The 25,817-nt window shown below is 41.8% G+C and overlaps 1 protein-coding gene across 1 annotated transcript; it reads left to right on the top strand.

Annotated features, from left to right (window-relative positions):
* The first annotated feature begins 1,430 nt into the window (after positions 1–1,430).
* tmem121aa (transmembrane protein 121Aa) lies at positions 1,431–25,045 on the top strand. Its single transcript, XM_007244668.4, has 2 exons — positions 1,431–1,686; positions 22,313–25,045. The coding sequence occupies exon 2, from the start codon at positions 22,845–22,847 to the stop codon at positions 23,790–23,792; it is 948 nt and encodes a 315-aa protein (XP_007244730.3). The 5' UTR covers positions 1,431–1,686; positions 22,313–22,844; the 3' UTR covers positions 23,793–25,045.
* Positions 25,046–25,817: the final 772 nt, after the last annotated feature.

Below are 25,817 nucleotides of genomic sequence, written 5' to 3'. Positions count from 1 at the left end.
AAATGGTCAAATTGTGCCACAACTGTCGGTATTTTATAGTATTTTTACAGTAGGTGGCACTCTCTCCACTCATCACTCCCATTGTCTTGCTGGTTGGTACAGGCATCTGTTAGCTGTTGTATCAGAGCTGGGGATATGGAGCAAATACACACACTCACACAGATCCTTGCTGCTAATGAGTTCTGCCCAAGCTAGGCTAGGCTGAGGCTAATGGGAGGCAGTGTGTGTGTGTGTGTGTGTGTGAGTGTAGCAGAGCGTGTGAAATCAGAGTGATGTGTAATTAAATCTACATGCCAGTCTGTGCCCTAAATGCCGCCTCTCTGAGTGGGACAGCAGTCACAACTACTTCCAATAAACGTCGCTGTTTCTGCAGCTGCTGAAGCCAAACAGCCAGGGTGCTTATACAGTCATACAGCAGTGCGCGCGCACACACACACACACACACACAGCATTGTTCTATATGTTGTTTTTGTTTTATAGGTGTAATTTAGAGTCATTTTATCCAATTCTATCACGTGTGTAATAACATTATGTAACTCCAACCACAAGTTAAAGTAAATTCTAACTGGATGACCTTAGTTAAAAACAAAAAAACATGCTAACCAATTGCCTTAGCAGGCATTCTATGCTGTATTAACTAATAGTTTTATTGTAGTTTACTCACACTTTAGTTGAGTTGAATTGAGGTAATTGAGGTAAAAACCTGTACAGGTTAGTTTATTATGCACCTATTACTTATGAAAGTCTACAGAGAATTACTTAATTATTTTATTGTTTATACATTCAAAATAACTAAATTTATCTGTGCTAATCAATGTGACAATTACAGAGAAGTTGCTTTTACTTTTAATAAAGGAGCTATTTTTATTCTAACATTATAAAGATGTATTTACTAAAATATTAATGAAGAAAAAGGGTCTGGGGGAATGACTACACACTGATGGTGAGGGGGAGACACATCTTTCCTTCCAAATACACACACACACGCGCGCGCGCACACTCACAATACTGACCATTGCAAAGAGCGGGAAGACGGAGGACTGACAGGCTCGCGACAAAGAGAGAGAGAGAGGTGTAGATAAAGAGGAAGGTGTAGAGAGAGATAGTAAGAGAAGGGGATAGAGAGAGAGAGCTAGAGAGAGAGGGCTAGAGTGGTAGAAAGAGCGGTAGAGAAAGAGAGAGAGGTAGAGAGAGAGAGAGCTAGAGAGAGAGAGTGGTAGAGAGAGAGAGAGAGAGCTAGAGAGAGAGCGGTAGAGAAAAAGAGAGAGAGAGAGCGAGCCAGAGAGAGAGTTGTAGAGAGAGAGAGTGATAGAGAGAGAGAGAGAGTGGTAGAGAGAGAGAGAGAGAGTGGTAGAGAGAGAGAGAGAGAGCTACAGAGAGAGCGGTAGAGAAAAAGAGAGAGAGAGTGATAGAGAGAGAGAGAGAGAGAGAGAGAGAGAGAGAGAGACAGAGAGCGTGTGTGGATGTGATTGCTCTCTGGCTTGGTACTCGAAGAGGTTCCTCTGTATTTTTAACCCGTAGTTTTACGAGGCTCTGGAGGTTCTGTGTTTCTGGTGGTTCTGTGTTTCTGATGATGTGTGTATAAGTCTTGCTCCGGTATCTCTGCCTCGCGCTCTGTACGGATTAACTCATCCCAAACAGCGGATCTGATCAGCGGTTCAGCACCCGGACAGCTCCCGCCACCAGGTACAGCAGCGCATGCTGTGCGTGTGTGTGTGTGCGAGTGTGTGTATAGTGTGTATAGTGAGTGAGAGAGTGTGTGTGTAGTGTGTGTATAGCATGTATAGTGAGTGTGTGAGAGTCTGTGTGTGTCGGTGTAGTGTGTGTATAGTGTGTGTGTGTGTGATGAACAGTATGTTATATTCCCAGAGTAGTGAAAGGGTGCAGAACAGCTTTTTCAGACATTTTCTTAATTAGTTTGACTTAGGTGAACATGTACGGCCACATATACATTCAAATGAGATCTTTGAGTTGAATCAAATTATAATAAATGAGTTTAGCCTGCATCCTCTTTTCCATTGGCTTCTGGCACAGGTTTGGTATTATTTACATACTGGACGAGTCTCCCAATTTCTGACTCTCACTGTCAGTGTGTAGGCATCCCCCTGGCTAACCTAGGAAAAGGAGTGCCTCACTGTTCATGTTATAGCATTTTCTCCACCTAATTTTCAATGAGAATTTTAAATCTAACATTACACTAAAAACAAATCTTTATTAATATTACCGGATTATAAGCAAGAAGCTAGAGGTTCCACGCTGTATTGTTGTAACTTCTCTGAGGCCAGATATTGTTCTCAGAAAGGAAGTGGATAGTTTATTTTATAGAGAAGAAGAAGGAGTGATGTTAGTTGATGTTAGGAAGTGTACAGTGGATATGGGCTGTTTGGTGAGTGTGACGTTGCATGGTGGTATCAGCGTTGTGAGTAAATCCTGTAATGTTCTATGTAGTGAGTTCTAAGAGGAGTGAGTCTGGATCACCAGAACTCACTACTGAGATTCTGGAGGTGTTGTGGGTCTAATCATAATATATAATGATGCCCTCTGCCCTGTAAGCCTGGATATGTTGTTTAGGGGAGTGTGTTTAGGGGAGTGTTTTAGGAAAGTGCGTTTAGGGGATGTGTTTATGGGAGTGTGATTAGGGGATGTCTTTAAGTGTGTTTAGTGGAGTTTGTTTAGGGGAGTGTGTTTAGGTCAGAGTGTTTAGGGGAGTGTGTTTAGGGCACAGGGTTTAGTGGAGAGTGTTTAGGGAAGTGTGTTTAGTAGAGTGTGTTTAGAGGAATAAGTTTAGGGCAGAGTTTTAAGGGCAGGGTGTTTAAAGGAGTGAGTTTAGGGCAAAGTGTTTGGAGGAATAAGTTTAGGGCAGAGTGTTTAGGGGAATGAGTTTAGGGCAGATTATTTAGGGCAGAGTGTTTAGGGGAATGAGTTTAGGGCAGAGTGTTTAGAGGAATGAGTTTAGGGCAGAGTGTTTAGGGGAATGAGTTTAGGAGAATGAGTTTAGGGCAGAGTGTTTGTAGGGGAATGAGTTTAGGGCAGATTGTTTAGGGCAGAGTGTTTAGGGGAATGAGCTTAGGGCAGAGTGTTTAGGGGAATGAGTTTAGGGCAGAGTGTTTAGAGGAATGAGTTTAGGGCAGAGTGTTTAGAGGAATGAGTTTAGTAGAGGTGTGCCAAAAAATCGATTCACATAAGAATCTTGATTCTCATTTACTACGATTCAGAATCGATTTAAAATGTCCCAAAATCGATTCTGAGGGGCGGGTTTTGGACTGATTTTGGGCTGGGTATTTTTGTTGGACCTGGCAACCCGCTTGTCCCTTCAAACCGAGGTCTTCCAGACCCACACAGAGCGTAGTAGGTGTTTGAGAATCACCGGTAAGATGGCAGAACAAGCACTATATTACCTTAGATTAACGTGTAGTTTTAATGTTTTATGGCAGAATGCTTCATAACAAGCATAAAAAAGATCGCTAGTAGTTAGTTTCAGTAACTGTTAGCTAGCTAACAAGCTAACTTTCCAGTTCCACCTTAAATAACGCTACAGGTGGCTGCGGGCTGCAGCATTTAAGGCGGAACGGAAAAATAACAATAAGCTAATCAGAGCTCATTTCAGCTCCTCATCACAGAGGAATTAAGGAATGGACAATATGAATTAATTTCTCCACCTCCTGCCCCCTTTCTGAAGAAATACAACGACCTTAAATTAACTAGTTAATCAGCAGCTGCTCCTGAACTTTAGCGCTCCACTGCTATCATCACATCAGCCCAGCAGCGTCACCTACACACCACCGCTAGTAGCCTGGTAATAAAGCAGTGTTATTTATTATTTATTTATTGTTCATTAACGTCATTGTGATATCCCAGTGATTCCTCTGTCACTGAGGACCCACATTCCTGCACATTTTATTGTTTTTGTAACACATTACTTGCTCCAGGACCAGTGTATATTATGGAGGGTTTTTTTTTCAATAAGATTCATAAGCCAGAAGCAGAAATTTTTATAATTCAAATCGTTTTGAATCAAAAATCGATTTTGAATCAAATCGTGGCCCCCAAAATCGGAATCGAATCGAATCGTGAGATAGTAATCGATTCCCACCCCTAGAGTTTAGGGCAAAGTGTTTAGAGGAATGAGTTTAGGGCAAAGTGTTTAGGAGAATGTGTTTAGAGCAGAGTGTTTAGGGGAATGAGTTTAGGGCAGAGTGTTTAGGGGAATGAGTTTAGGGCAGAGTGTTTACAGGAATGAGTTTAGGGGAATGTGTTTAGGGCAGAATGTTTAGGGGAATGAGTTTAGGGCAGAATATTTAGAGGAATGAGTTTAGGGCAGAGTGTTTAGGGGAATGAGTTTAGGGCAGAGTGTTTACAGGAATGAGTTTAGGGGAATGTGTTTAGGGCAGAGTGTTTAGAGGAATGAGTTTAGAGCAGAGTGTTTAGGGGAATGAGTTTAGGGCAGAATGTTTAGGGGAATGAGTTTAGGGCAGAGTGTTTACAGGAATGAGTTTAGGGCAGAGTGTTTAGGGGAATGAGTTTAGGGCAGAGTGTTTAGAGGAATGAGTTTAGGGCAGAATATTTAGAGGAATGAGTTTAGCTCAGAGTATTTAGAGGAATGAGTTTAGGGCAGAGTGTTTAGGGGAATGAGTTTAGGGCAGAGTGTTTAGAGGAATGAGTTTAGCTCAGAGTATTTAGAGGAATGAGTTTAGGGCAGAGTGTTTAGGGGAATGAGTTTAGGGCAGAGTGTTTAGGGGAATGAGTTTAGGGCAGAGTGTTTAGAGGAATGAGTTTAGGGCAGAGTGTTTAGGGGAATGAGTTTCGGGCAGAGTGTTTAGTGGAGTGTGTTTAGGCAGAGTGTTTAGAGGAATGTGTTTAGGGCAGAGTGTTTAGAGGAATGAGTTTAGGGGAAAGTGTTTAGAGGAATGTGTTTAGGGCAGAGTGTTTAGAGGAATGAGTTTAGGGGAAAGTGTTTTTAGGGGAGTGTGTTTAGGGGAGTGTACAGTGATTAGCACTGATTAGCATGGTGGTGGTGTATAAGGTGTTAGTGTGTGTTGTGCTGGTATGAGTGGATCAGATGCAGCAGTGCTGCTGAAGTTTTTAAGCACAGTGTTCACTCACTGTCCTTTACTCTATTACACACTGCTACCTACAGCTTCTCTGTGTCTTATATGATCAGTAGAGCTGGAAAAAAGAACAGTTGGCATAGAAACGAGTGGGTGGTCATAATGTTATGCTGGAAGAGTATTTTGTGCAGCTCATTTACATGGTGCATGGTGTCCAGCCCTGCTGGAGCATTACGCTTTGTCAAACAGCAGCATCTCTCCGGCCTGACAGTCTGCACTTTCAATCAATGGCTGTGGCTCAACCACAAAGCCAATTTCAGTAACAGCTTATTTTCAGATCGGAGCTATATACACATCCGCCTGTAGGACACCTGCATCACACATCATAGCTGGTACTTTACTAACAGCGGGGAAAAAGCCTTAACACATGTACCTTAAAAAAACTGCATGCTGTTTTAATCAGCTCGATATACAGAGTAATTTACTACATTGATTCTGTGATCAGTGTTAATTTATAACACACCTAAAATGTGTTTGGAGTGAAGCACACTGAAAGTGATAGAGTAAAACATGATTAAATTAACGTTTTATCATACAATAAAGGAATAGTACATTTTTACACAACACATTCAGGCCTGGAACCACTTAGGAACCATTTATTTACCATTATATTTTTACACCAACACCATTTGATCCCATTAAAAATTGATTGATTTGCACTCTTCATGCTGTTCAATTTCAGCAGGTGTAAAAGCAGTAATCACACTCGAGTTCAGACCAAAACAATCACACCAAGACCTACTAGAGGAAATGGTCTTGGTCCGGTCCCAAACCACTGAGGGGGCTGGAGCACCTGCCTGTTTGGCCCTTTCTGCCCAAAGTGCTCTTTTGTCATTTTTTTATTTATTTATTTTTAAGTGTATATGTGATTTTTTTTTTGCTGGGAAACTACTGTATTTTATTTTTATTTAAAAAGGGAAAAAAAGAACATTATTAGTGAGGAGACAGACCACTGACCGCTGTTTGAATGGAAAATCTCTTAACACCAATCACGGTGCTGGTTCAAGGATAAAGTTCTGCCTTTAAGGAGAAACAGCCAATCAGCTTGCTACTGACCTTAAACTAATATACAGTGATTTTCATAAAAGAAAGGTAACAGTATTTAACCATGTAAACTGTGATTATAAAAGACTTGTGTTATATGAAATGCAGCTTGTAATAGTCAGTTAGATTAAATTTGGAATTGGCTATCTTGGACAGATAGTCAAGGTTTAAGAAAAATATATAAATGTAATGTTTAACTAATGTACCTAATCAGCCAACAATTATTTCACGTTTAAATCATGTTTTTTAGTTCAGGATTGCAGGACTTACTGTAAGCCATAATGAATGAAAATCCATTTTGATAACTAGTTATCTAGAAGCTGGATGTTGTGGAGAGCCAGCATTTAATAAAATACTTTATGTTGGTAGTTTAAAGCAGTTTCTTAATCCTGATCACTGCCATAAAATCTAGTTTATCAGTTTATTAATTGAGTTTACCTGTTAAAACCCCTTAGCCTCCTATAGACCATAAATCAATCATTATGTATATCCAGCAGTGTATTAGACACATCATACCCCCACTTATTTTATTAAGTGCCTTTAAAGCAGAAAAAGCTGTAGAATATGCAGAACAGTGGGAATATGCCGTAGAATATGCAGGAACACGGTTGGGAAACACTGATTTAACATGACTTCTGTTCATTTATAGTTTACAGTAATACCACAGTAAGGCCACAAATCAACTGGTCATATCGTAAGCTATATGTGCCCCCTTTTGACTTTGGTCTCTGCATGGCCCTGGTCCTGACACTTCTTCAGTTCTGTCCTCTGTGCTGCTGTAATGCTGTAAGTTTCTGTGCTGTGGGAGTAATAAATAAATTATCTCTTATCTCCTATCTTTAAAACACTGTACTCATTTTGGCCTGTTATTTGGTATGATCAGTGTTCAATCATCTGCTAAGTATCTCAGAAAGATTTGCTTTTTCACCCATTATTATCCCACAGTTCCTGATGTTCCTCTTCAGCCTGTTCTGTAAGAGTATATCTGCAGTGCTGTGTGGTCTGTTGTTTCTCCCGACAGTGACAGAACTTTTTCTGCATAGCAAATCCCAGCCTGTCACATTGTGCAGCTCTGTGTGTTGGAAGTTTAATGTGGCGCTATCATTGTTCCTGCCAACTGGAAAATGACACAGTGAAGTGGGTGGTTGAATTGTCAGTGGCTCGACAGTTCCAGGTGAAGCATGTGAGCTTTAGCAGAAGGCCAGGGCCCAATGAGCCTCCAAACTGCAGTGCAGACTCATAATAACAGCTGCACACATCTGCACAACCCAGAGGAATCTGATTTAACTGTGAGTACCAACAAAGATGTAGGCGTGTTTACTGATATATACTGATATATGTCTCATAAACAGATTATTATGGTTATCTTATTATTTATATAGTCGTGTAAACAGTATACTCTGAGTTCTTAGATCAAAGTTAGGGGTAAAAATCTGAATAAGAGATCAGGAATTTTCTCAGTTATCAGATTTTTCTTAACCAGAGTATTCTGGGATGTCTCAGCCTGTGCATGAGTGAAAACAGACATACAGACATCCCAAGTTGCAAAACTTTATTTCAGGGAGGTACCCCCGGACCTGGTTGATATGTAAGGTGGCTGCTATGGATCCCTGGTGTTTGCTATGCTAGTTTATATCTATGTTATAGTGTTGATAAATGGTTGTTAGATGTGGTGTTGGTAAGTGGTTGCCAGGGTGTTGTTAGTTGGTTGAAATGCCAGGTGGCTCCTATGGTAACTCAACTGGTGGCAGGTGCTATAATACTTAATGCTTGTGTTATGGTTTTGGTAAGTGGTTACTAGCGCGTTGCTGGTGGTTGATATGCCAGGTGGCTGCTATGGTATTCCAGATGCGTTTGCTATGATATTTCATATTTATGTTATGTTGTTGATAAATGGTTGTTAGATGGTTGATATGCCAGGTGGCTGGTATGGTATCTATGGTGTTTGCTATGATATATTTCATGTTTGTGTTATGGTGTTGGTAAGTGGTTGCCATGGCGTTGCTGGTGGTTGATATGCCATGTTGCTGATATGGTATTCCAGATGGGTTTGCTATGGTATTTCACATTTATGTCATGTTGTTGATAAATGGTCATTAGATGGTTGATATGCCAGGTGGCTGCTATGGTATTCCTAGTGTTTGCTATAATATACTATGTAACACCCTGCCTAACCACCTATGTATTAAAGGCAGGGCCCTGGGTCCCAATGATTATTGGTACAGACTAATGTATTTAAAATTTTGTATAAACACCGTTTTGTATAAAAACCGTTTCACACACTCAGCCTATTTTAATAGAGATTATTCAAAAAGGAAAATAAAGAAATATAAATAAATAAATAACCAGTACTTAATGAAATAAACACTCTTTTAACCACAAAAATTAGTTTTAATGTTTAGCTTCCTTTCTTTTTACTCAGATTATTGTATGAATTTCGGCAGATACGGTATCACAGTTTTAAATTATAAATGAAATAAATAAGGTTTTAGACATATGTGTTGTAGCTTATCCAGTATACTAATTAACAATAATTTAACCCAAAATATTATCCAAAAATGTAAATAACAGCTCTGAACAAATAAACAAAGAAATACCTAACTTGTGGGCCCACACACGCACACTCACACACACTCAGAAAAGTAATAGAAAAATAAAAGAAACAAAAAGTTGCAGGCCTGAGTCGTGGCTTGGGTACGGTGAGGCTCAGAACTTTAATAGCCGCTTCACTTAAAGTAAGCAAAATAAAATATTTGTTTGTGCACACTCAGTACTCACGACCTCTCTAGAGAATGTTCTGGGTGTCTGGTGAAAGCAGGACGACGTAGAATCAGCGAAGTTGTAGTTTAGGCAGTCTGGTAGAAGTTTAGGGTGAGAGTGAGGCTCATGGAATGGTGGAACAGCCAAGAAGTCATGAAACAGCTCCCTCGTCAGCACTAAAGCTCTATGTAGCTCACTGGGCTCGTCAGAAACACTGTCCGTGTCCTGTATTCACATAATTAAGCTTAGCTAAGCAAGTGTTTAACCATATTTCAAGCACAAAAGCAGCTACAGACCATATTCAGTGTTACTGGGTTAGCAAACACACACCATTTTGACTAGCTTACAAACAATAGAGTGTAAAGAGTTACTATTTTGACAAATCTTATATAAATGTGAACAAATCCCAATTTACCTCATCAAAGATGCCACAAAAAGTTACACAAGTGGTTTAAACTGGCCGTTAGCCACATTTTGGACTTATATTGAGCACAAACAGCTCCTGTGCTGCATGGCTGACTCTGCTTAGTTCTCTCTCCTTCTCTCTCTCTCCTGCTGCCCCCCTGCTGCTCACAACGCAGCTGCTAGCTCCACCCACTTCTCAAGAGTTCTGACTGACAGGAAAAATAACCAATTATCTTGCTCCAAAAAAATATATATATTTTAACAGAAGTTTTTTAACATGAGTAAACACAATTATTTATTAACTACCGTGAGTAAGCACAAAAAAACTTTTATAAAAATAAAAATGAACTTGTTTTTAGAATTTTCTTAATTTACATAACTTGAAAATTAAACAGGGCTACACTATATTTCCTGTTTTTGTTGTGGCATTGGTAAGTGATTGCTTGGGTTTGGTTAGTTGGTTGATATGCCAAGTGGATGCTATGGTATTCCAGGTGTTTGCCATGATATATTTAATATTTTTGTCATGGTGTTGATAAATAATTGTTAAATTGTTGACAGTGAATGGATAGGAGTTAGCTATGTTTCTCGTGGCAAGAACCCCACAATAAAAATCAGATGTCGGCTCTCAGTCTGAACACAGCTTAAGGGTGTCTAATATAACTCAACTGGTGTCAGGTGACTTTCTGCAGCCGGTTGCGTTTACTATCTGATCTTCAGCTCCTTCTCCTAGTTATACTTTTCACCTCAGGCCCTGCTGTGTATCTGCATGTGTCTGTAGATATGACAGAATCAGAGTTAGATTCAGAGAGAATAGAAAAGAGCACATCCTCACCGCACCACGCCGGGGACAGCCATGTCACACCGAGCTGAAACATCTCCCAGACGTGATCGGACTCCAAAACGCCCGACCTACTCCGGCTCAGCTGCTGCTCTTCTCCCTGTCATCTCCAGCCAAGACAACTAAAGACAGAACGAGGGACTGAAGAGCTGCATTTCAGTAAGCAATTGCTCCTAGGGTTCACCTCCCACCCGGGTCTAAGTCTAGAATTGAGAAGCAAGGCTGAGCAGAGGAGCCGGCGGAAAAGCTGAGGAGGTACAAAGAGGGAAATTAATAGATAAATCCTGGCAGAGGGAGCACGTCGTCATGCTAATGCCTGGAAATTGATTTTGTAAGTAGGGCTCTTGACTAAGTGACCGAGCAGATTCACACGCTCAGTTCTAAGAGCCTTTTTCATCAGTGCCGGGCGTGCTTTCTCTGCGGGTTCGTCACATTTGGTGAAGTGTGTAAGCTGTTTAGGAGCCGGGAGCGGTCCAGAGTACTCACCAAAAACATCCAGCTAACCTCACCAAACAAATCCAGCTAACCTCATCAAACACATCCAGTTAACCTTGCCAAAAACATCCAGCTAACCTCACAAAAAACAACCAGCTAACCTCATCAAAAAAATCCAGCTAACCTCACCAAAACATCCAGCTAACCTTACCAAAATCATCCAGCTAACATCACCAAACAAATCCAGCTAACCTCACCAAAATCATCCAGCTAACCTCACCAAAAACATCCAGCTAACTTCACCAAACACATCCAGCTAACCTCACCAAAAACATCCAGCTAACCTCACCAAAAACATCCAGCTAACCTCACCAAAACATCTAGCTAACCTTACCAAAAACATCCAGCTAACCTCACCAAAACATCTAGCTAACCATACCAAAATCATCTAGCTAACCTTAGCAAAAACATTCATGAAATTGCTTTGCTTAGCTCTTCAAGCCTGTTTCTCTAACAGCTGTTCAAGGTCACTGCAGAATCCCTGCAGACTGCTGAGCAGATCTAGGCAAAACCAGTGGGTCTAACTCTGATTATCTGAACAGACAGACAGACAGACTAGATTTAATTCAAAAGGTTGAAAAAAAATTCTATGATGTTTTTAGGAATTACAACAATTCTTCCTCTAAGCCTCCTCATTTTAGGGCTAAAAAAGTAGTTGGCTCATAAGCTAATGATAATGGATTAACAAGCTATTCCCTTGTTAATCCATTATCAGTAAATAAGGTAAAAGGTCTGAAGCTGATTCCAGGTGTGGCATTTGCATGTGGAATCTTTTGCTGTGAACCAAGGACATGCAGTCAAAGGAGTCTGGGCAGATGGTCTGGTGGGTTTGTAATTGCTAATGTGGTGTTGAGGAATGAGATCAGAAGAGATGTGGGATAGGCCAGTGGTGATGTGGGACGAGGCTGGTAGTTATTTGGGACGAGGCTGGTAGTGATGTGGAACGAGGGCGGTAGTTATTTGGAATGAAGCTGGTAGTAATGTGGGGCGAGGCCGGTAGTTATGTGATAGTAACGCGGGACGAGATCAGCAGAGATGTGGGACGAGGCCAGTAGTGATGCGGGATGAGGCAGGTACATGTGGAAGCTATTGCTGTGAACCAAGGACATGCAGTTAAAGGAGGCTGGGTGATGTGGTAGTGATGCAAGACAGGGGCGATAGTGATGTGGTAGTGATGTGAGACGAGGCCGGTAGTGATGTGGGATGAGGCTGATAGCTATTTGGGACGAGGCTGGTATGATGTGGGACGAGGCCGGTAGTGATGCGGTAGTGATCAAATCAAATCAAATCAAATTTATTTGTATAGCGCTTTTTACAACTGGTGTTGGCACAAAGCAGCTTTACAGAAACATGATTACAGGACAAAGAATCAGGCAAAACATTAAACATAGAATATACATAATGCAGAACCCCCAGTGAGCGCGGAGGCAAGGAAAAACTCCCTCAGAGCTGCAGGAGGAGGAAGAAACCTTGGGAGGACCAAGACTCACATTAAAGGGGGGACCATCCTACCACTGGTCAAATGGCTTTTAAATTAATTTTAAAAAGTCTTTCATACATCCACATAGGTTTTATATATTCAGGTGTATAGCAGCTCCACTAATGGCTTATAGAGTGAGATGGATGATGAGCAGCTGATCTGTGGTGGTGGATGGAGAAGAGCTGACTTCAGTAACTTCCAGTCTGGCCAGACAGAGGACATGAGAGCCTGAGGGTCCAACATCCCGCGGTATCGGGTCAGACAGGTGGGCAGTCAGTAACTCGGAGGAAGGCAGAGAGATGGAATTAGTTTTGACTGGATTTATGTAAAACAGAGAATATAAAACATTATCAGAGTGTGGCAAATGACTCCGGCAGATCTAAATAAAACAGCCTAACTAAAGGCAGAGAGCCAGAAGGTAACATAGACATGGAGGCTCCCTGAAACACTGGCATCCACCCACTCCACCGTCCACAAACCTGAGTGACCGTGTGCAGTGGGAGAACAACAGCACCAGCATCTCAGTTTACCACAATTTCCTCTGTCCATGAACCCCTGAATCTGCAGCCTTATCTAAAGGGAAAAACATTAATTACCAAAAGCTAAACTAAACAAGTAAGTTTTCAGTCTAGACTTAAAGATTGAGACTGTGTCTGAGTCCCGAACATATTCGGGGAGATTATTCCAGAGTTGAGGCGCTTTATAAGAGAAAGCTCTTCCTCCTGCAGAGCTCCTCTGAATTTTAGGAACTACTAATAAACCAGCACCCTGAGATCTAAGTAATCGCGGTGGTTCATAACAGGAGATGAGGTCTTGTAAATACTCAGGAGCGAGCCCGTGTAGGGCTTTATACGTTAACAGGAGAATTTTATAGTCTATGCGGAATTTGACTGGAAGCCAGTGCAGTGCTGATAGTACTGGACTAATATGGTCAAATTTTCTCGTTTTAGTAAGGACCCTGGCTGCAGCATTTTGAACTAGCTGAAGTTTATTTAAGTTACTGCCGGAACATCCAGACAGTAGCGCATTACAATAATCTAGCCTTGAGGTAATAAAGGCATGTACTAATTTTTCTGCGTCATGCAGTGATAGGGCATTTCTTAGCTTGGCAATATTACGTAGGTGTAGAAAAGCTGTTCTAGTAACATTAGATATGTGTTTATCGAATGCTAGATCTGAATCTATGATAACTCCAAGGTTTTTAGCTGCTGAACCAGGTGTGACGGAGAAGTCGGCCAGATTTAGCATTAAGTCTGATAATTTATTTCTAGCAGCTTTGGGGCCTAATAGGAGAACTTCTGTTTTATCACTATTTAATAGGAGGAAGTTGTGCGACATCCATGATTTTACATCTTCTACACAATCCTCGATTTTCTTTAATCTCACTCTGTCATCAGGTTTGGCTGATATGAAGAGCTGCGTGTCATCCGCATAACAATGAAAATTCACATCATGTTTTCTAATAACTTTGCCCAGTGGGAGCATATATAATGTAAATAATAACGGTCCTAATATAGAGCCTTGTGGAATTCCATATCTTACCTTGGTATAACTGGAAGACATATCATTTAACCTCACAAACTGATAGCGATCGGTTAAGTACGATTTAAACCATGCTAAGGCAGTTCCGGTTACACCGACCATGTTCTCTAGTCTTTCTAAAAGGATAGTATGATCTATTGTATCAAAGGCTGCGCTCAGATCGAGAAGTACCAGTAGGGAAACACAGCCTTGGTCGGCGGCTATAAGTAGATCGTTTGTTATTCTAACTAAAGCTGTCTCAGTGCTATGATAAGGCCTAAATCCAGATTGAAAATTTTCATAGATCTGGTTTCTTTGCAGGTAAGAGCAAAGTTGTTGGGCTACAGCTTTTTCTAAAATCTTAGAAATAAAGGGTAAGTTTGAAATAGGTCTATAGTTAGACAGTACACTAGGATCAAGATTTGGTTTCTTGATCAGAGGTTTAATTACAGCTGTTTTAAAGGCTTTGGGTACATGGCCCAGGGTGAGCGATGAGTTTACTATCATTAACAGAGGTTTAATTATATCTGGCAGTACCTATTTTAGTAATTTTGTGGGAAGTGATGCGGGAAGAGGGCGGTAGTGATGCAGGATGAGGCTGGTAGTGATGTGCAAGTCATGTGGGACAAGGTTGGTAGTGATGTGGGACAAGTTTGGAAGTAATACGGGACGAGTTGGGTAGTGATGCAGGACAATTTTTGTAGTGATACGGGACAAGGCCAGAGGTGATGTTGGACAAGGCTGATAACCACTTGGTTTCTGCAGTGGAAAAGTGGATGTAGGCATCTTGATATCATTTCTTACAACATACCACAGGCTTATTCCCAAATAGATGGGCCAGCAGGTTTATAATAATGTATGTAATGTTGGTCAGTAAGGGTGGCGTCATCTCCCACATGAACTCATTCTGCACATATCTGAAGCCTAAAGGACGAGGTGAATGAGGTCACAGCTGCAGGAGGGAAGAGGCAGTGCCACTGTGGGCAAACCCCCGACCGCCTCAATGTTCCCTCTTTCACATTCATCACCTGAACAGCACTGGGTGGTGTGAAAGCATATTGAAAGTGGAGGGAACGCTGTGCCAAGTCACAGAAGTGTTCCAGCGCAGCCAGCAGCTGGGCCGGCTTCCTGAGCTTCAACTGAGCACAAAAATGATGAAGAAAAAGACGAGGCAGCTTGCATTCCGATAGTATCAATAATGAAATCTCATTGCTAAAGGGGTGCACTGTACTTTATTTATGAGTAAAATTTAAACAGTTTAAACATTTGTTTACCGAATAAAGTACAGTAGATCTGTGGGATGATTCCTACAGATAGTATACCGATAATCTACTTTTACAGGTGGCAACTGACAGAACTGTACTTGAAGTCTGCTGTATGGAAAGAGAAAGAGGAAGAGATGTTCCCTGTGGAGACCCTTTGCTGCATACAACCGCCTCAGACTCACAGCTCTGTGTCCTCACATTTTGTGGCGGGTTTATGACATAGTCCAGGTTCCTGGTGGAGTGTTAATGATCCCTGTGTTCTCCAGCTTGCCTTTCAGGAGCATGGGTTGGATGTTATTAAAAGCACAAAACATGAAAAAAAAACCATGATTCTCACTGTGCTTCCAGAATGAGAACTGTGATGGACTCACCAGAAGGTCAGACAGGAACCAGGCACTGTAGGGTCTTTATTAGATTAGAAGTCCATTCCTCCAGCCTGTAACTGTTGAGGTCTTTGGCATTGGTACCATGCAGGAAGTACATCTGCACTGAATCTGATCTACAGCTGCAGCCTTTCTGGTCTTTATGTTCCTGAAGGGGGTGAGTGCTGGAGTTGGGGGGGCTGGACATCACAGGCAGCGTCAACGCTAAACATATGTGAGCGATAAAAACCAATGCCAGAACTCCATGGCTAACAGTTCAATGCTCTTAATAGTGATTTGCCCAGAATTACACCACATATCATTCACAAATACCACCAGTCCTCCGACTTTGCTCTTACTGCTCTCTGCTCCTTTTGTAAATAGCATAACGCTACATTCACAGAATTTCCTCTGATACCGGATTAGCGCCATTAACTATGTTAACTTATTTGGGAGATATCAAACATCCCATATGATAATAGAAGGTAGATTAGGCTCTTTCTTGCACTAATGTTGGGTCATGCACCTGGGGGCACTGCTGGGTCCACTGTATTGTGTGTAATATGCAATAAAAACTAAAGAAAGAAAGAAAGAATTTGATATTGTTTTGTCTTGAGAACATAAGTACATATTTCAGTACAAAAATTATTATTGACATTTATAAAGTTGCTCCATATGAATCAATCATTTTAGACTCACTTCAGGTGGGTATTCTCCTCTGTGGAGATTCTCAGGCTTGGCGTCGCTAGTTGTCATGTGCTTAGTTTTGGCATGTTCTTGTGATAAATGTGTTTCTGGAGAGCAGCCTGGTGGTGATTTCCCATGGTGAAAATTGTGTAATTTGTGACCCCGTGTCACTGATCAGTCTCGACAACTGAAGGACGGTTACAGCACACCCAGTCGTGTAGTGTGAACAGCACAACTACTGACTTCTCAAAAAGTTGTGTATTCTGAGCCTGCTATTATCTTTTTCACTTTGCTCATGGTGAGCAGGAGCTGCTAGAACAGGCTGCTACTCGAGCGGTGCCGAGGGTGGGATGAGCTGTGTGTGAGCTGGAGGACATGAGGACAGTGTTATGAGTTTGTGCTGCTGAGCTCAGATTGCTGCTGCTGATGGAGCTCCACAGGGAGCTGTTGTTCATCGAGCTCTCCAGCCCAGGCCAGCATGGTGATATGATAACAGGAGAGTCCTGCGGACCGGACCGGGCTCGCATCCGATTCTGCTTAGCTCCATTTCCTTCCCTACGGACCTGTCTGTCCTGCACTGACCCAAACACAGGGTACGCATTACACGCTCAACACACACGCGCCTGATCCAGCCCAGAGCACACTCAAGCCAGAGCAAACTCAACCCAGAGCACACTCAACCCAGAGCAGACTCAAACCAGAGCAAACTCAACCCAGAGCATGCTCAACCCAGAACATGCTCAGCCTAGAGCAAACTCTTAACCCAGCATACACTCAACATAGTGTACACTCAACCCAGCATACACTCAACTCTATGTACACTGAGCCCAGAGTACTGTCAGTTTGGCGTACACTTAACTCAGAGCACACTCAACCCAGTACACATTCCATGCAGAGCAAACTCAAGCCAGAGCACCCTCAACCCAGCAAACACTCAACCCAACTTACACTCCGCCCGGTGTACACTCAACCCAGAGCAACACTAAGCCCAGTGTACACTCAACCCAGAGCACACTTAACTCAGTGTACACTTATTGCAGCAAACACTCAACCCGGCATACACTCAACTTAGAGCGCACTGAATCAACCCAGAGCAAACTTAACCCAAAGCAAACTTACCCCAGAGCCCAGCGTACATTTAACCCTGTGTATATTCAGTCTGGTACACACTCAACCCAGTGTACACTCAGTGCTAGATGCTAATACTAAACTGCAGGCGGAACACCGGCCTCATTACTTTCTGAGTCTTCCACTTTCTGCCGCTCCTTGCATTAATTACAATGAAGAATCTGGAGGAGAAAGTGAAAGGTCAATCAAGGAGAAGAAGGAGGAATAAAAAAGAGGCAGATTCAGATTCTGAGAGGAGACGCTTAGAAACTGTGGAGGAAGAAAGTGATCACTGATTAGAAGTGAGCAGTATAAGAGACAGGAAGTTGACTATTGAGACTCAACTAGCTCTTACACTGAAAAAGTTTCTGAAAAATGAATATATAATATCCATTATTCTGCTGAACTTCACCTCATACAGTCTGTTCTCAAACTACAATCAAACCACATCTCCAGCTGATGATCAGATAGCAGCCAAAGCACCCACTGCACCAAGAACAGCACAGAATCACTGTCATAAGCGAAGCCTTGTAGGTCTAAAATAATATTTTATAGAGTCTTACTTGTTTCATATGCTTTCACAGCCCCAATTCCAAAAAGTTGGCACGCTGTGTAAAATGCAAATAAATGTCAATAAAAACATAATGCAATGATTTGTACATTTGTAAACCATTTAAAGTGGCAGTCTGTATTATTTTATTTCTTAAGTGAAAGCGGAAGCATTTCTAAATGAAAAAGGGACAAAATATTGTGTTTAATGGTACCAGTGTGCTGGAACCACCTCCTCTGCTAAGCCTAATATATTCATTCTAAAAACTGGGGTGTCGGGTCGCTTCTTCCGGCCACGTCACACGTCTTTACGTACTTACGTCACACGTACAGCTTTGAAAAGAGGATCCGGCTCAGTTTTACTAAGCGTAAGCGGCTGGTGGAGCAGTGGAGACTTCAGAAGGGGAGACTTAGAGCTCAGTTTTTACTTATAGTAAAAACAAAGAAGAGCCTGTGCTAAAACCATGATTAATATTGGACTGGCGTCCATGACCTGAAAGGGTTTAAAAGTGATGCTGAGTTTCGTCTTGCTGGACAGGCAAGAGCTATAAATATGATTTGTGTAGTCAGAGTTCTTATCCAAAACTTCCATTTGGGTGACCATATGGTAGCGAGTCCAGTACGATAACACAACAGGGGAGACTGAATTTTGAATATTAGCAGAACCACTTTTATTGTAGTACAACTGGGAGGCTACATTTAGGGGAGGATACACTCTCTCTCTCTCTCTCTCACATACACATACTAGTGATATATCGATACCTCCGATACCAGATCTTTATGCTCTAAAATCTTTTTTTTTTAATCAAAATATCGATACTTTTGAAACCTTAGTCAGTTGAGGCAATATATATAACTAACAGGAACACAGTGGAAAGTAACTAAACTATTGAGATCTTGTATAAATGGTATGCGCTTGGTGGGAACTACTTTTTCTTCCGCCTGGGTCAGTGCGTAATGCCCAAGCGCTGCGGCTGGCTGCTCAGTCACTCACTCGGTCTGTACACACCGGCAGAGCGGAATCATGTGTGGAGCTGTTTTAGGGCGACTCTGGTGCTGCAGACAGGTACTGTATCCAGGTACAAAGAGAGAGTATGTGAAGCTTTAGGTAGCACTGAGCACCGTCGCTGTTAGAGCTGTTCAAATGAATAAATATGTTTATGAAATAAGTAGCTGAATAAATACATGCTTTAACAAAAAGCTACAAAAGTTTAGCTTAGAATAAAAGTATGTGTATCACTGAGATGATTTATTCAGGTCAGGTTTCATAAATAATGTATAGTTTAATTGATAATCTAAAGTAGATTACATATACTAGGTCTCATTAAATATAGTAATTGTGATAAAACAGACATGGTATATTCAGTAGTATTCATAAAATATGTCAATTATTTTGTACAATCAGTCTAATTTGCTTTAACTGTTGTAAATGAACATAGTCAAATATCAACTATTATTGTATTTCATCTAAAATGTATAAAATATACTTTACAACATAGAATTGTATTTCACACTGCAAATTATTTAGCTACATTAATCTTCATTAAAACGCTTTTACCCAAACTAAAAGTCACAATATGTACAGTATCTGAATTAAAAATATTTTAGCTAATATACAGTATTTACTTGTACAAAACTGACAACCGTATATTACAACTCTCTTACATCCTCTGAAGAAATTTCCCTCAGCATTTTCTGAGTGAGCTCTCGCTTTCTCTATCTCTCTCTGACTGAATATAACCTGGAATTGGATTCATCAGCTCTGAAAGGAGACCGCATCACACCCGCCCAGTTTCATTCTCCAATGAACGTCGCCTCACTTTGCCAAACACTCACACAAAGCAATCCAGACTGTTCTCATACAGAGTTCCCCAATGGTGGAACAAACTACCTTCCACTACCAGATCAGGAGAATCTCTCACTATCTTTAAGAGACTCCTGAAGACAGAGCTCTTCAAAGAGCACTTACTCTCTTAACACCTCTAACACACTAACTACTTCTAACCTCATTTCCTTCTTCCCCTCCTTCACTTCTCTATCCCTTTATTTCCCTTCGACCTCCTTTAAGCCCTATCTAAAAATGGGTTATCTAAATTCCTATTACTTTGTACTTCATTATTGTAAGTCGCTTTGGACAAAAGCGTCTGCCAAATGAAATGTAATGTAATGTAATGTAAAATGATTCATCTGCACACTCTGAGCAGTTACCCATTCTCACCAGAGAGGGCCCTCAATCCCCCAAATCCCAAAATTAACAGACATCAGCTCTAATGAAAAAAAGTAATTTAGAACTTTAGAAAAGTAGTGATGGAGCTACAAAAGGCTTACAAAAAAAGTAATTAGTACTAATAGAAACAACTGCAATAGGAATAATCAACACTAAGTCACATGACTGAATATAAACAGAGCATTTTAGAGAGACAGAGTTTCTGAGAAGTAAAGATGCTTGTCCTTTGATATGATATAATATAATCACTCTGAGGTGAAGACCAATAATCCAGTAGATGGTCATCTGCTATCACTGGGTTTACTGCACTGGTTCATCTGAAATGTTCAATAACCTGAAAAGAATTTTTACTTGGTGAAGGCCATTGCTTTAGAGGAGGTGGGGTGGCATGTGCGCTTTGTGGGCACTGATTAGTGTGGTGAGCTCACTGTGTAGCGCTCCAGTTCAGATATGCACTCGTCCCCATGTGTTTTACCAGTTTAATTAACTCCTGATTTAAAGTCTGCACAGCCTCTCTGCAGAGTCCAGTACAGCGGGGGAGATGTGCTGGTGTGTCTCATAAATGTGAGATGGATGTGAGTGTTAAACACAGTCCATTGTGCCAAAACATACGTAATAACTACAATATTATTCCACCCACCATACGCATGGGTTAGCTGAGCACACTACTATCTGGCTTAGGACTCCACCCACAAAAACCTGAAACACTCTTACTGCAAACGGCCCTGCCTCCAGTCCTGCCTCTTGCCCGCCTCACGCCCTGCCTCTAGCCTACCTACAGGCATGCCATTAGCCCTGTCTCTAGCCCACCTCCAGCCCTGCTTCTAGCCTACCTCCAGCCCTGCCTCTAGCTCTGTCTCTACCCTACCTTCAGGCATGCCATTATCCCTGTCTCTAGCCCACCTCCAGCCCTGCTTCTAGTCCACCTCTAGCCCACCTTCTTTCCTGCCTCTAGCCTACCTCCAGCCCTGCCTCTAGCCCACCTCCATCCCTATCTTTAGCCTACTTCCAGCCCTGCTTCTTGCCTACCTCTAGGCATGCCATTATCCATGCCTCTAGCCGGCCTCCAGCCCTGTCTCTAGCCTACCTCCAGCCCTGCCTCTAGCCTGCCTCTAGCTCTGTCTCTACCCTACCTTCAGGCATGCCATTAGCCCTGTCTCTAGCCAACCTCCAGCCCTGCCTCTAGCCTACCTCCAGCCCTGCCTCTAGCCCACTTCCATCCCTGCCTTTAGCCTACCTCCAGCCCTGCTTCTTGCCTACTTCTAGGCATGCTATTAGACCATCCTCTAGCCCTCCTCCAGCCCTGCCTTTAGCCCACTTCCAGCCCTGCCTCTAGCCCACCTCCTTTCCTGCCTCAAGCCTACCTCCAGCCCTGCTTCTAGTCTACCTCCAGGCATGCCATTAGCCCTGCCTCTAGCCCATCTCCAGCCCCACCTTTAGCCTACCTCCAGCAAAAATGATGTGAAAAATTTTGGCAATCATTTAGCCATGCCCTCTCTGGGTAAGTACAGTAGGTCATGCTGCTTCTCCATCAGCAGCCAGAGTCTGAGAGAGAGTACTGTGGGTCATGCTGCTTCTCCTTTAGCAGTTGTTGTCTGAGAGAGAATACAGTAGGTCATGCTGCTTCTCCATCAGCAGCCGGAGTCTGAGAGAGTACAGTAGGTCATGGTTTTTCTCTCTGGGTGGGTACAGTAGGTGACTCTCTCTCCCCTCATCACTCTCATTGTGATGCTGGTTGGTACAGGCATCTGTTAGCTGATGTTTTAGAGCTGGGATTCAGCGGTTTTCTTTAAGCGCACTGTGGCTGCAGTTGGAAAAGAGGTGTGGTCTTAAATGTACATGTATTGGAGGAGGCGTGTACTCACCTTAATTTCCAATTGTCGGTATCATTAATAGTGATAGGGAGAGTTCATATGAACAGGGTGTGCGTAATTTTACTGCCAAATTAGGTATTTTTTTACCTAATTTGGCAGTAAAATTACGATAAGATTCTTAAGTGGAGATAAAATGTCCACAAACCAGTATTCCTGTGTAAACAGCCTGTAAAAGTCTAAATAATGTCGCTGCCCTTTTTTTTCTCACTACCTCACACAGTGATTACAGTCAGAGTGCAGCATCACTCAGCGCATCATCTCACACCTCCCAGAATCCCCAGCATCCCGCTGTTCCACACTCATCTTCACTTATTATCACTTTCTTAATAGAAGTGGTTGCTATGGAAGCTACCAGCTCAGAGCCTGAGGACTATTATATAGAGATATTCCTGTACCACACACACACACACACACACACTCAATACACACACCCCAACACACATACAAATGTGCCTGAAGTGAATAAGGATGAAAATATTTTTGCTCTACTTGTAATTCACAGTGCACCAGTGACCCCTACAGTTTAGTAGTGAAAGTGCATGTGAATTCTCTGTAGAATGAACTGATTATTTCTTGTCTTTTCACAGATTCTCAATCATCTCTAAACCATCAAACCCAATAAAAGAACCTGTGGTTTCCCATCCGAGCATCATCACCGAACTTGGAAGTAACTCCAGGACACTGTGCCGGCTCTTCTCTGCCCACTGTTAAGTGTATCTGTGCAGGAGTGGCTCTGGGTTCATCAGCACTGCCATGCTTCGTATCTGGGTCAGCTGACACAGATGAGCGGGTCTCTGTCGGTCCGGGTCAGGCAGACGCTGCAGTTAAAGATACTGGTGTGCAGACGTTCTGCTGCACCTCCTCGGCCGCGGAGGCTCCGGGGGAAAGGTTTAAGGAGGAACAGCACACGGCGGACTCCATGGAACTCCGCTGAAGATGCACAAGTTTCCCACTGTATCAGCAAGACCTGCTTCCTCTCCTCAAACCACTCAGTGCGGGCAAACCCTCACACCAGCATTATGGGTAACTACTAAAGCTAAATATGAAATAATTTGTCCATAAAGGATTTCCGTTTTTTATTTTAAATTGAATTGTAGCAGAGCAGAGGTGAACCTCACCATGGTCCTGCCACCCCCTGACAAGCGACACGTGTGTCTAACCACCATTGTGATCATGACCAGCATGGCTTTCATGGATGCGTACTTGGTGGAGCAGAACCAGGGTCCACGGAAGATCGGAGTTTGCATCATAGTCCTGGTGGGGGACATCTGCTTCCTCATCGTTTTGCGCTACGTCGCGGTGTGGGTCGGGGCTGAGGTTAAAACTGCAAAGCGCGGCTACGCGATGATCCTCTGGTTTCTTTACATCTTCGTCCTGGAGATCAAGCTCTACTTCGTGTTTCAGAACTACAAGGCCGACCGCAGAAGTCTGGAGACGGTGGCGCGGAAAGCTCTGACTCTGTTGCTTTCGGTTTGTGTTCCCGGGCTCTACCTCGTCCTGGTCGCTCTGGACAGCATGGAGTACGTGAGGACCTTCAGAAAAAAAGAAGACATGCGAGGGAGGCTGTTCTGGGTGGCCCTGGACCTGCTGGACGTACTAGATATACAAGCCAACCTTTGGGAGCCGCAGCGGACTGGGTTGCCCATCTGGGCCGAGGGTCTGATGTTCTTCTACTGTTACATCCTGCTGCTGATTTTACCCTGTGTGTCTCTGAGTGAGATCAGTGTTCAGGGCGAGCACGTCTCTCCGCAGAAGATGATGCTCTACCCGGTGCTCAGTCTCGTCACCATCAACATCGTTACCATTCTTATCCGTGGGGTCAACATGGTGCTGTTCCAGGACAGTCGAGTCTCCACCATCTTTATCGGTAAGAACGTGGTGGCCATAGCCACTAAGGCCTGCACGTTTTTGGAGTACCGTCGGCAGGTCAAGGAGTTTCCCACACAAGATCCTGCAGGCATCGCAATGGAGATCCAGCACAACTCAGTTCCACACAACCAAACTCTGCCGAATCCTACCACCACCCTGCCAGAGGAGCCGTCGCCCCACGAGGTCATTGACACGTGACCAAACCTGGCACAGACATCTCTGAAAGACTGTGAACCTTGAGTCTTTAGTGTCTGCTGAAGTTCCAGTTCCCAGCAAGCTAATGTTTATCACCCTGAAATGGGTAATGGCTGAGATTCTGTTTTTAAAGAGTGTTTTTATCTTACCTTATTATTATTCTCTAAAATCCAACTGTCCTTTTTCTTCAGTCTAAGATATTGTAGGGGATGGTTCATTTTCAGACATTGTTTAAATGTTAATTCCTGTAGGATGAATAAAGCTGCACAGATATTGGACACATCATATAAGAGAGTAAATTTAGGATTGATTGGAGCTTGTTGGCTTTAGAAAGTTCAGAATGTGATCCTGGGATTCTGGATACAACAAGTAAAAATTGGAAATATTTTACCTTGTTTCTTATTTATTTATTCCTATTATTTATTATATTAAATTTGTATATTTGAAACAAAGCAATCATAATATAATAAATATTCAGCTTAAATGGTTTGGCCCTCATCCTAAAAATGCTTTTTTTATTTTAGGAAAAGTACCCTAAAAACCAAATTGTACACATTAGCATAATTATAAAACACAAGGATTGAAATCTGAAATCTATGATGTAACAAAAAAGATTTTTTAAAAATGCTTTTATTTTAGGGATTGTTTATGAATTACAGTCAGCTGATTGGTACAGGTGTCTGTTAGCTGATGTATCAGAGCAGGGGATCTGGCGCTTTTCTCAGAGCGCACTGTGATGCTGTAATTCTTTTTGTTGCTATTGTTATTATTATTATAATTTAGCAATGGAAAGTAATATGGTAAAATTATGAAATTGTTCCAATATCTAAATACTTGACTGTACTTGGATACTCAAAATAATGGATAAAAGTCTTCTTTATAAACAGTTATACAATAACTGTGTGTGTGTGTTCAGAACCCAGGGTGGTTTTATGGAGATGGTAATTTGTTACTGTGTGTGAAAAAATGTTATCATAGTTGAGAACCCCACAATGATTTTTTTACAGTGTTTTAACTTTTATCCAGATTCGTCCACCTGGACACAAGTAAACACTGTAATATTAATTAATGAAGTTAATAATGGGATTGTTCTGTGTAATATGTAAATGTTTTACTTCGAATATTGAGAACTTGTTTATACACTCCATTGATTGCAGTTATTATTATTTAATGTTTGATTTTTTAATTATTTCCAATTATTCTTTAATTGTGACCTTTTTAAATGAATATTAAAATGTTTTTTAATAATATCTGAATTTTGCTCTAAGACTTAAGATCATGGTTTATTTAATACAACATTTGTATCATTTCACATCCGATCACAATCTAAGTCAGGTATGAACACCACCAGCAGGGTCAGTGTAACATTTATCAGTTCGATATTCTTACTGTTTGAGGCTAAATTCTCAATAAGAAATTGGGTATAATAATTATAATTAAACCTATTCTTTCACATTGTTTTCCTGTAGACCATAATATGGATCTTAAAATGAAGAAAAGCTGAGCTAAAAGAAGAAATCAAAATCTCACTAAAATAAAATGTGTCTCATTCAGTTTTCCTCCTTCTGTGGAATAAAGAGGGTCTGTTTAAAAACACAGCTCTGATTAGTCTGACTGTATCACTTTAGTCATGATTAAAACTATTCTAAGGCAGATTTACTGAAACAGTATCTCTACAAATTGGATGTTAGATTCTCATGAATTTGGCTCTAATTCCACTAAGTACACCCCACTTATCATTCCTCACACATTTTCTCACACAAACGACCACACGTTTCCCACACATTAGATTCCATTAATTAAAGATGTAATTTCATTGTTTTTTCATTCATTTTAAAATCTCTCTAGTATGAATGAATGCCATGTGAGCTGTTTTTTTTGTGAAAAAAGTGCTCTGGTGTTTCTGTATAACCCGGCTTTAGTTCACTAAATTAGAGGTCTCTGAAAATGGACAGGATTTCGACTTTTGCTCATGAATATTCATACATGCAAACATATCACCTCTGATTGGCTAACAGCACTGCACCA

The sequence above is a fragment of the Astyanax mexicanus genome, chromosome 14, assembly GCF_023375975.1.
Source record: "Astyanax mexicanus isolate ESR-SI-001 chromosome 14, AstMex3_surface, whole genome shotgun sequence".
NCBI lineage: Eukaryota > Metazoa > Chordata > Actinopteri > Characiformes > Acestrorhamphidae > Astyanax > Astyanax mexicanus.
This window is presented reverse-complemented; position numbering and strand designations above follow the sequence as displayed.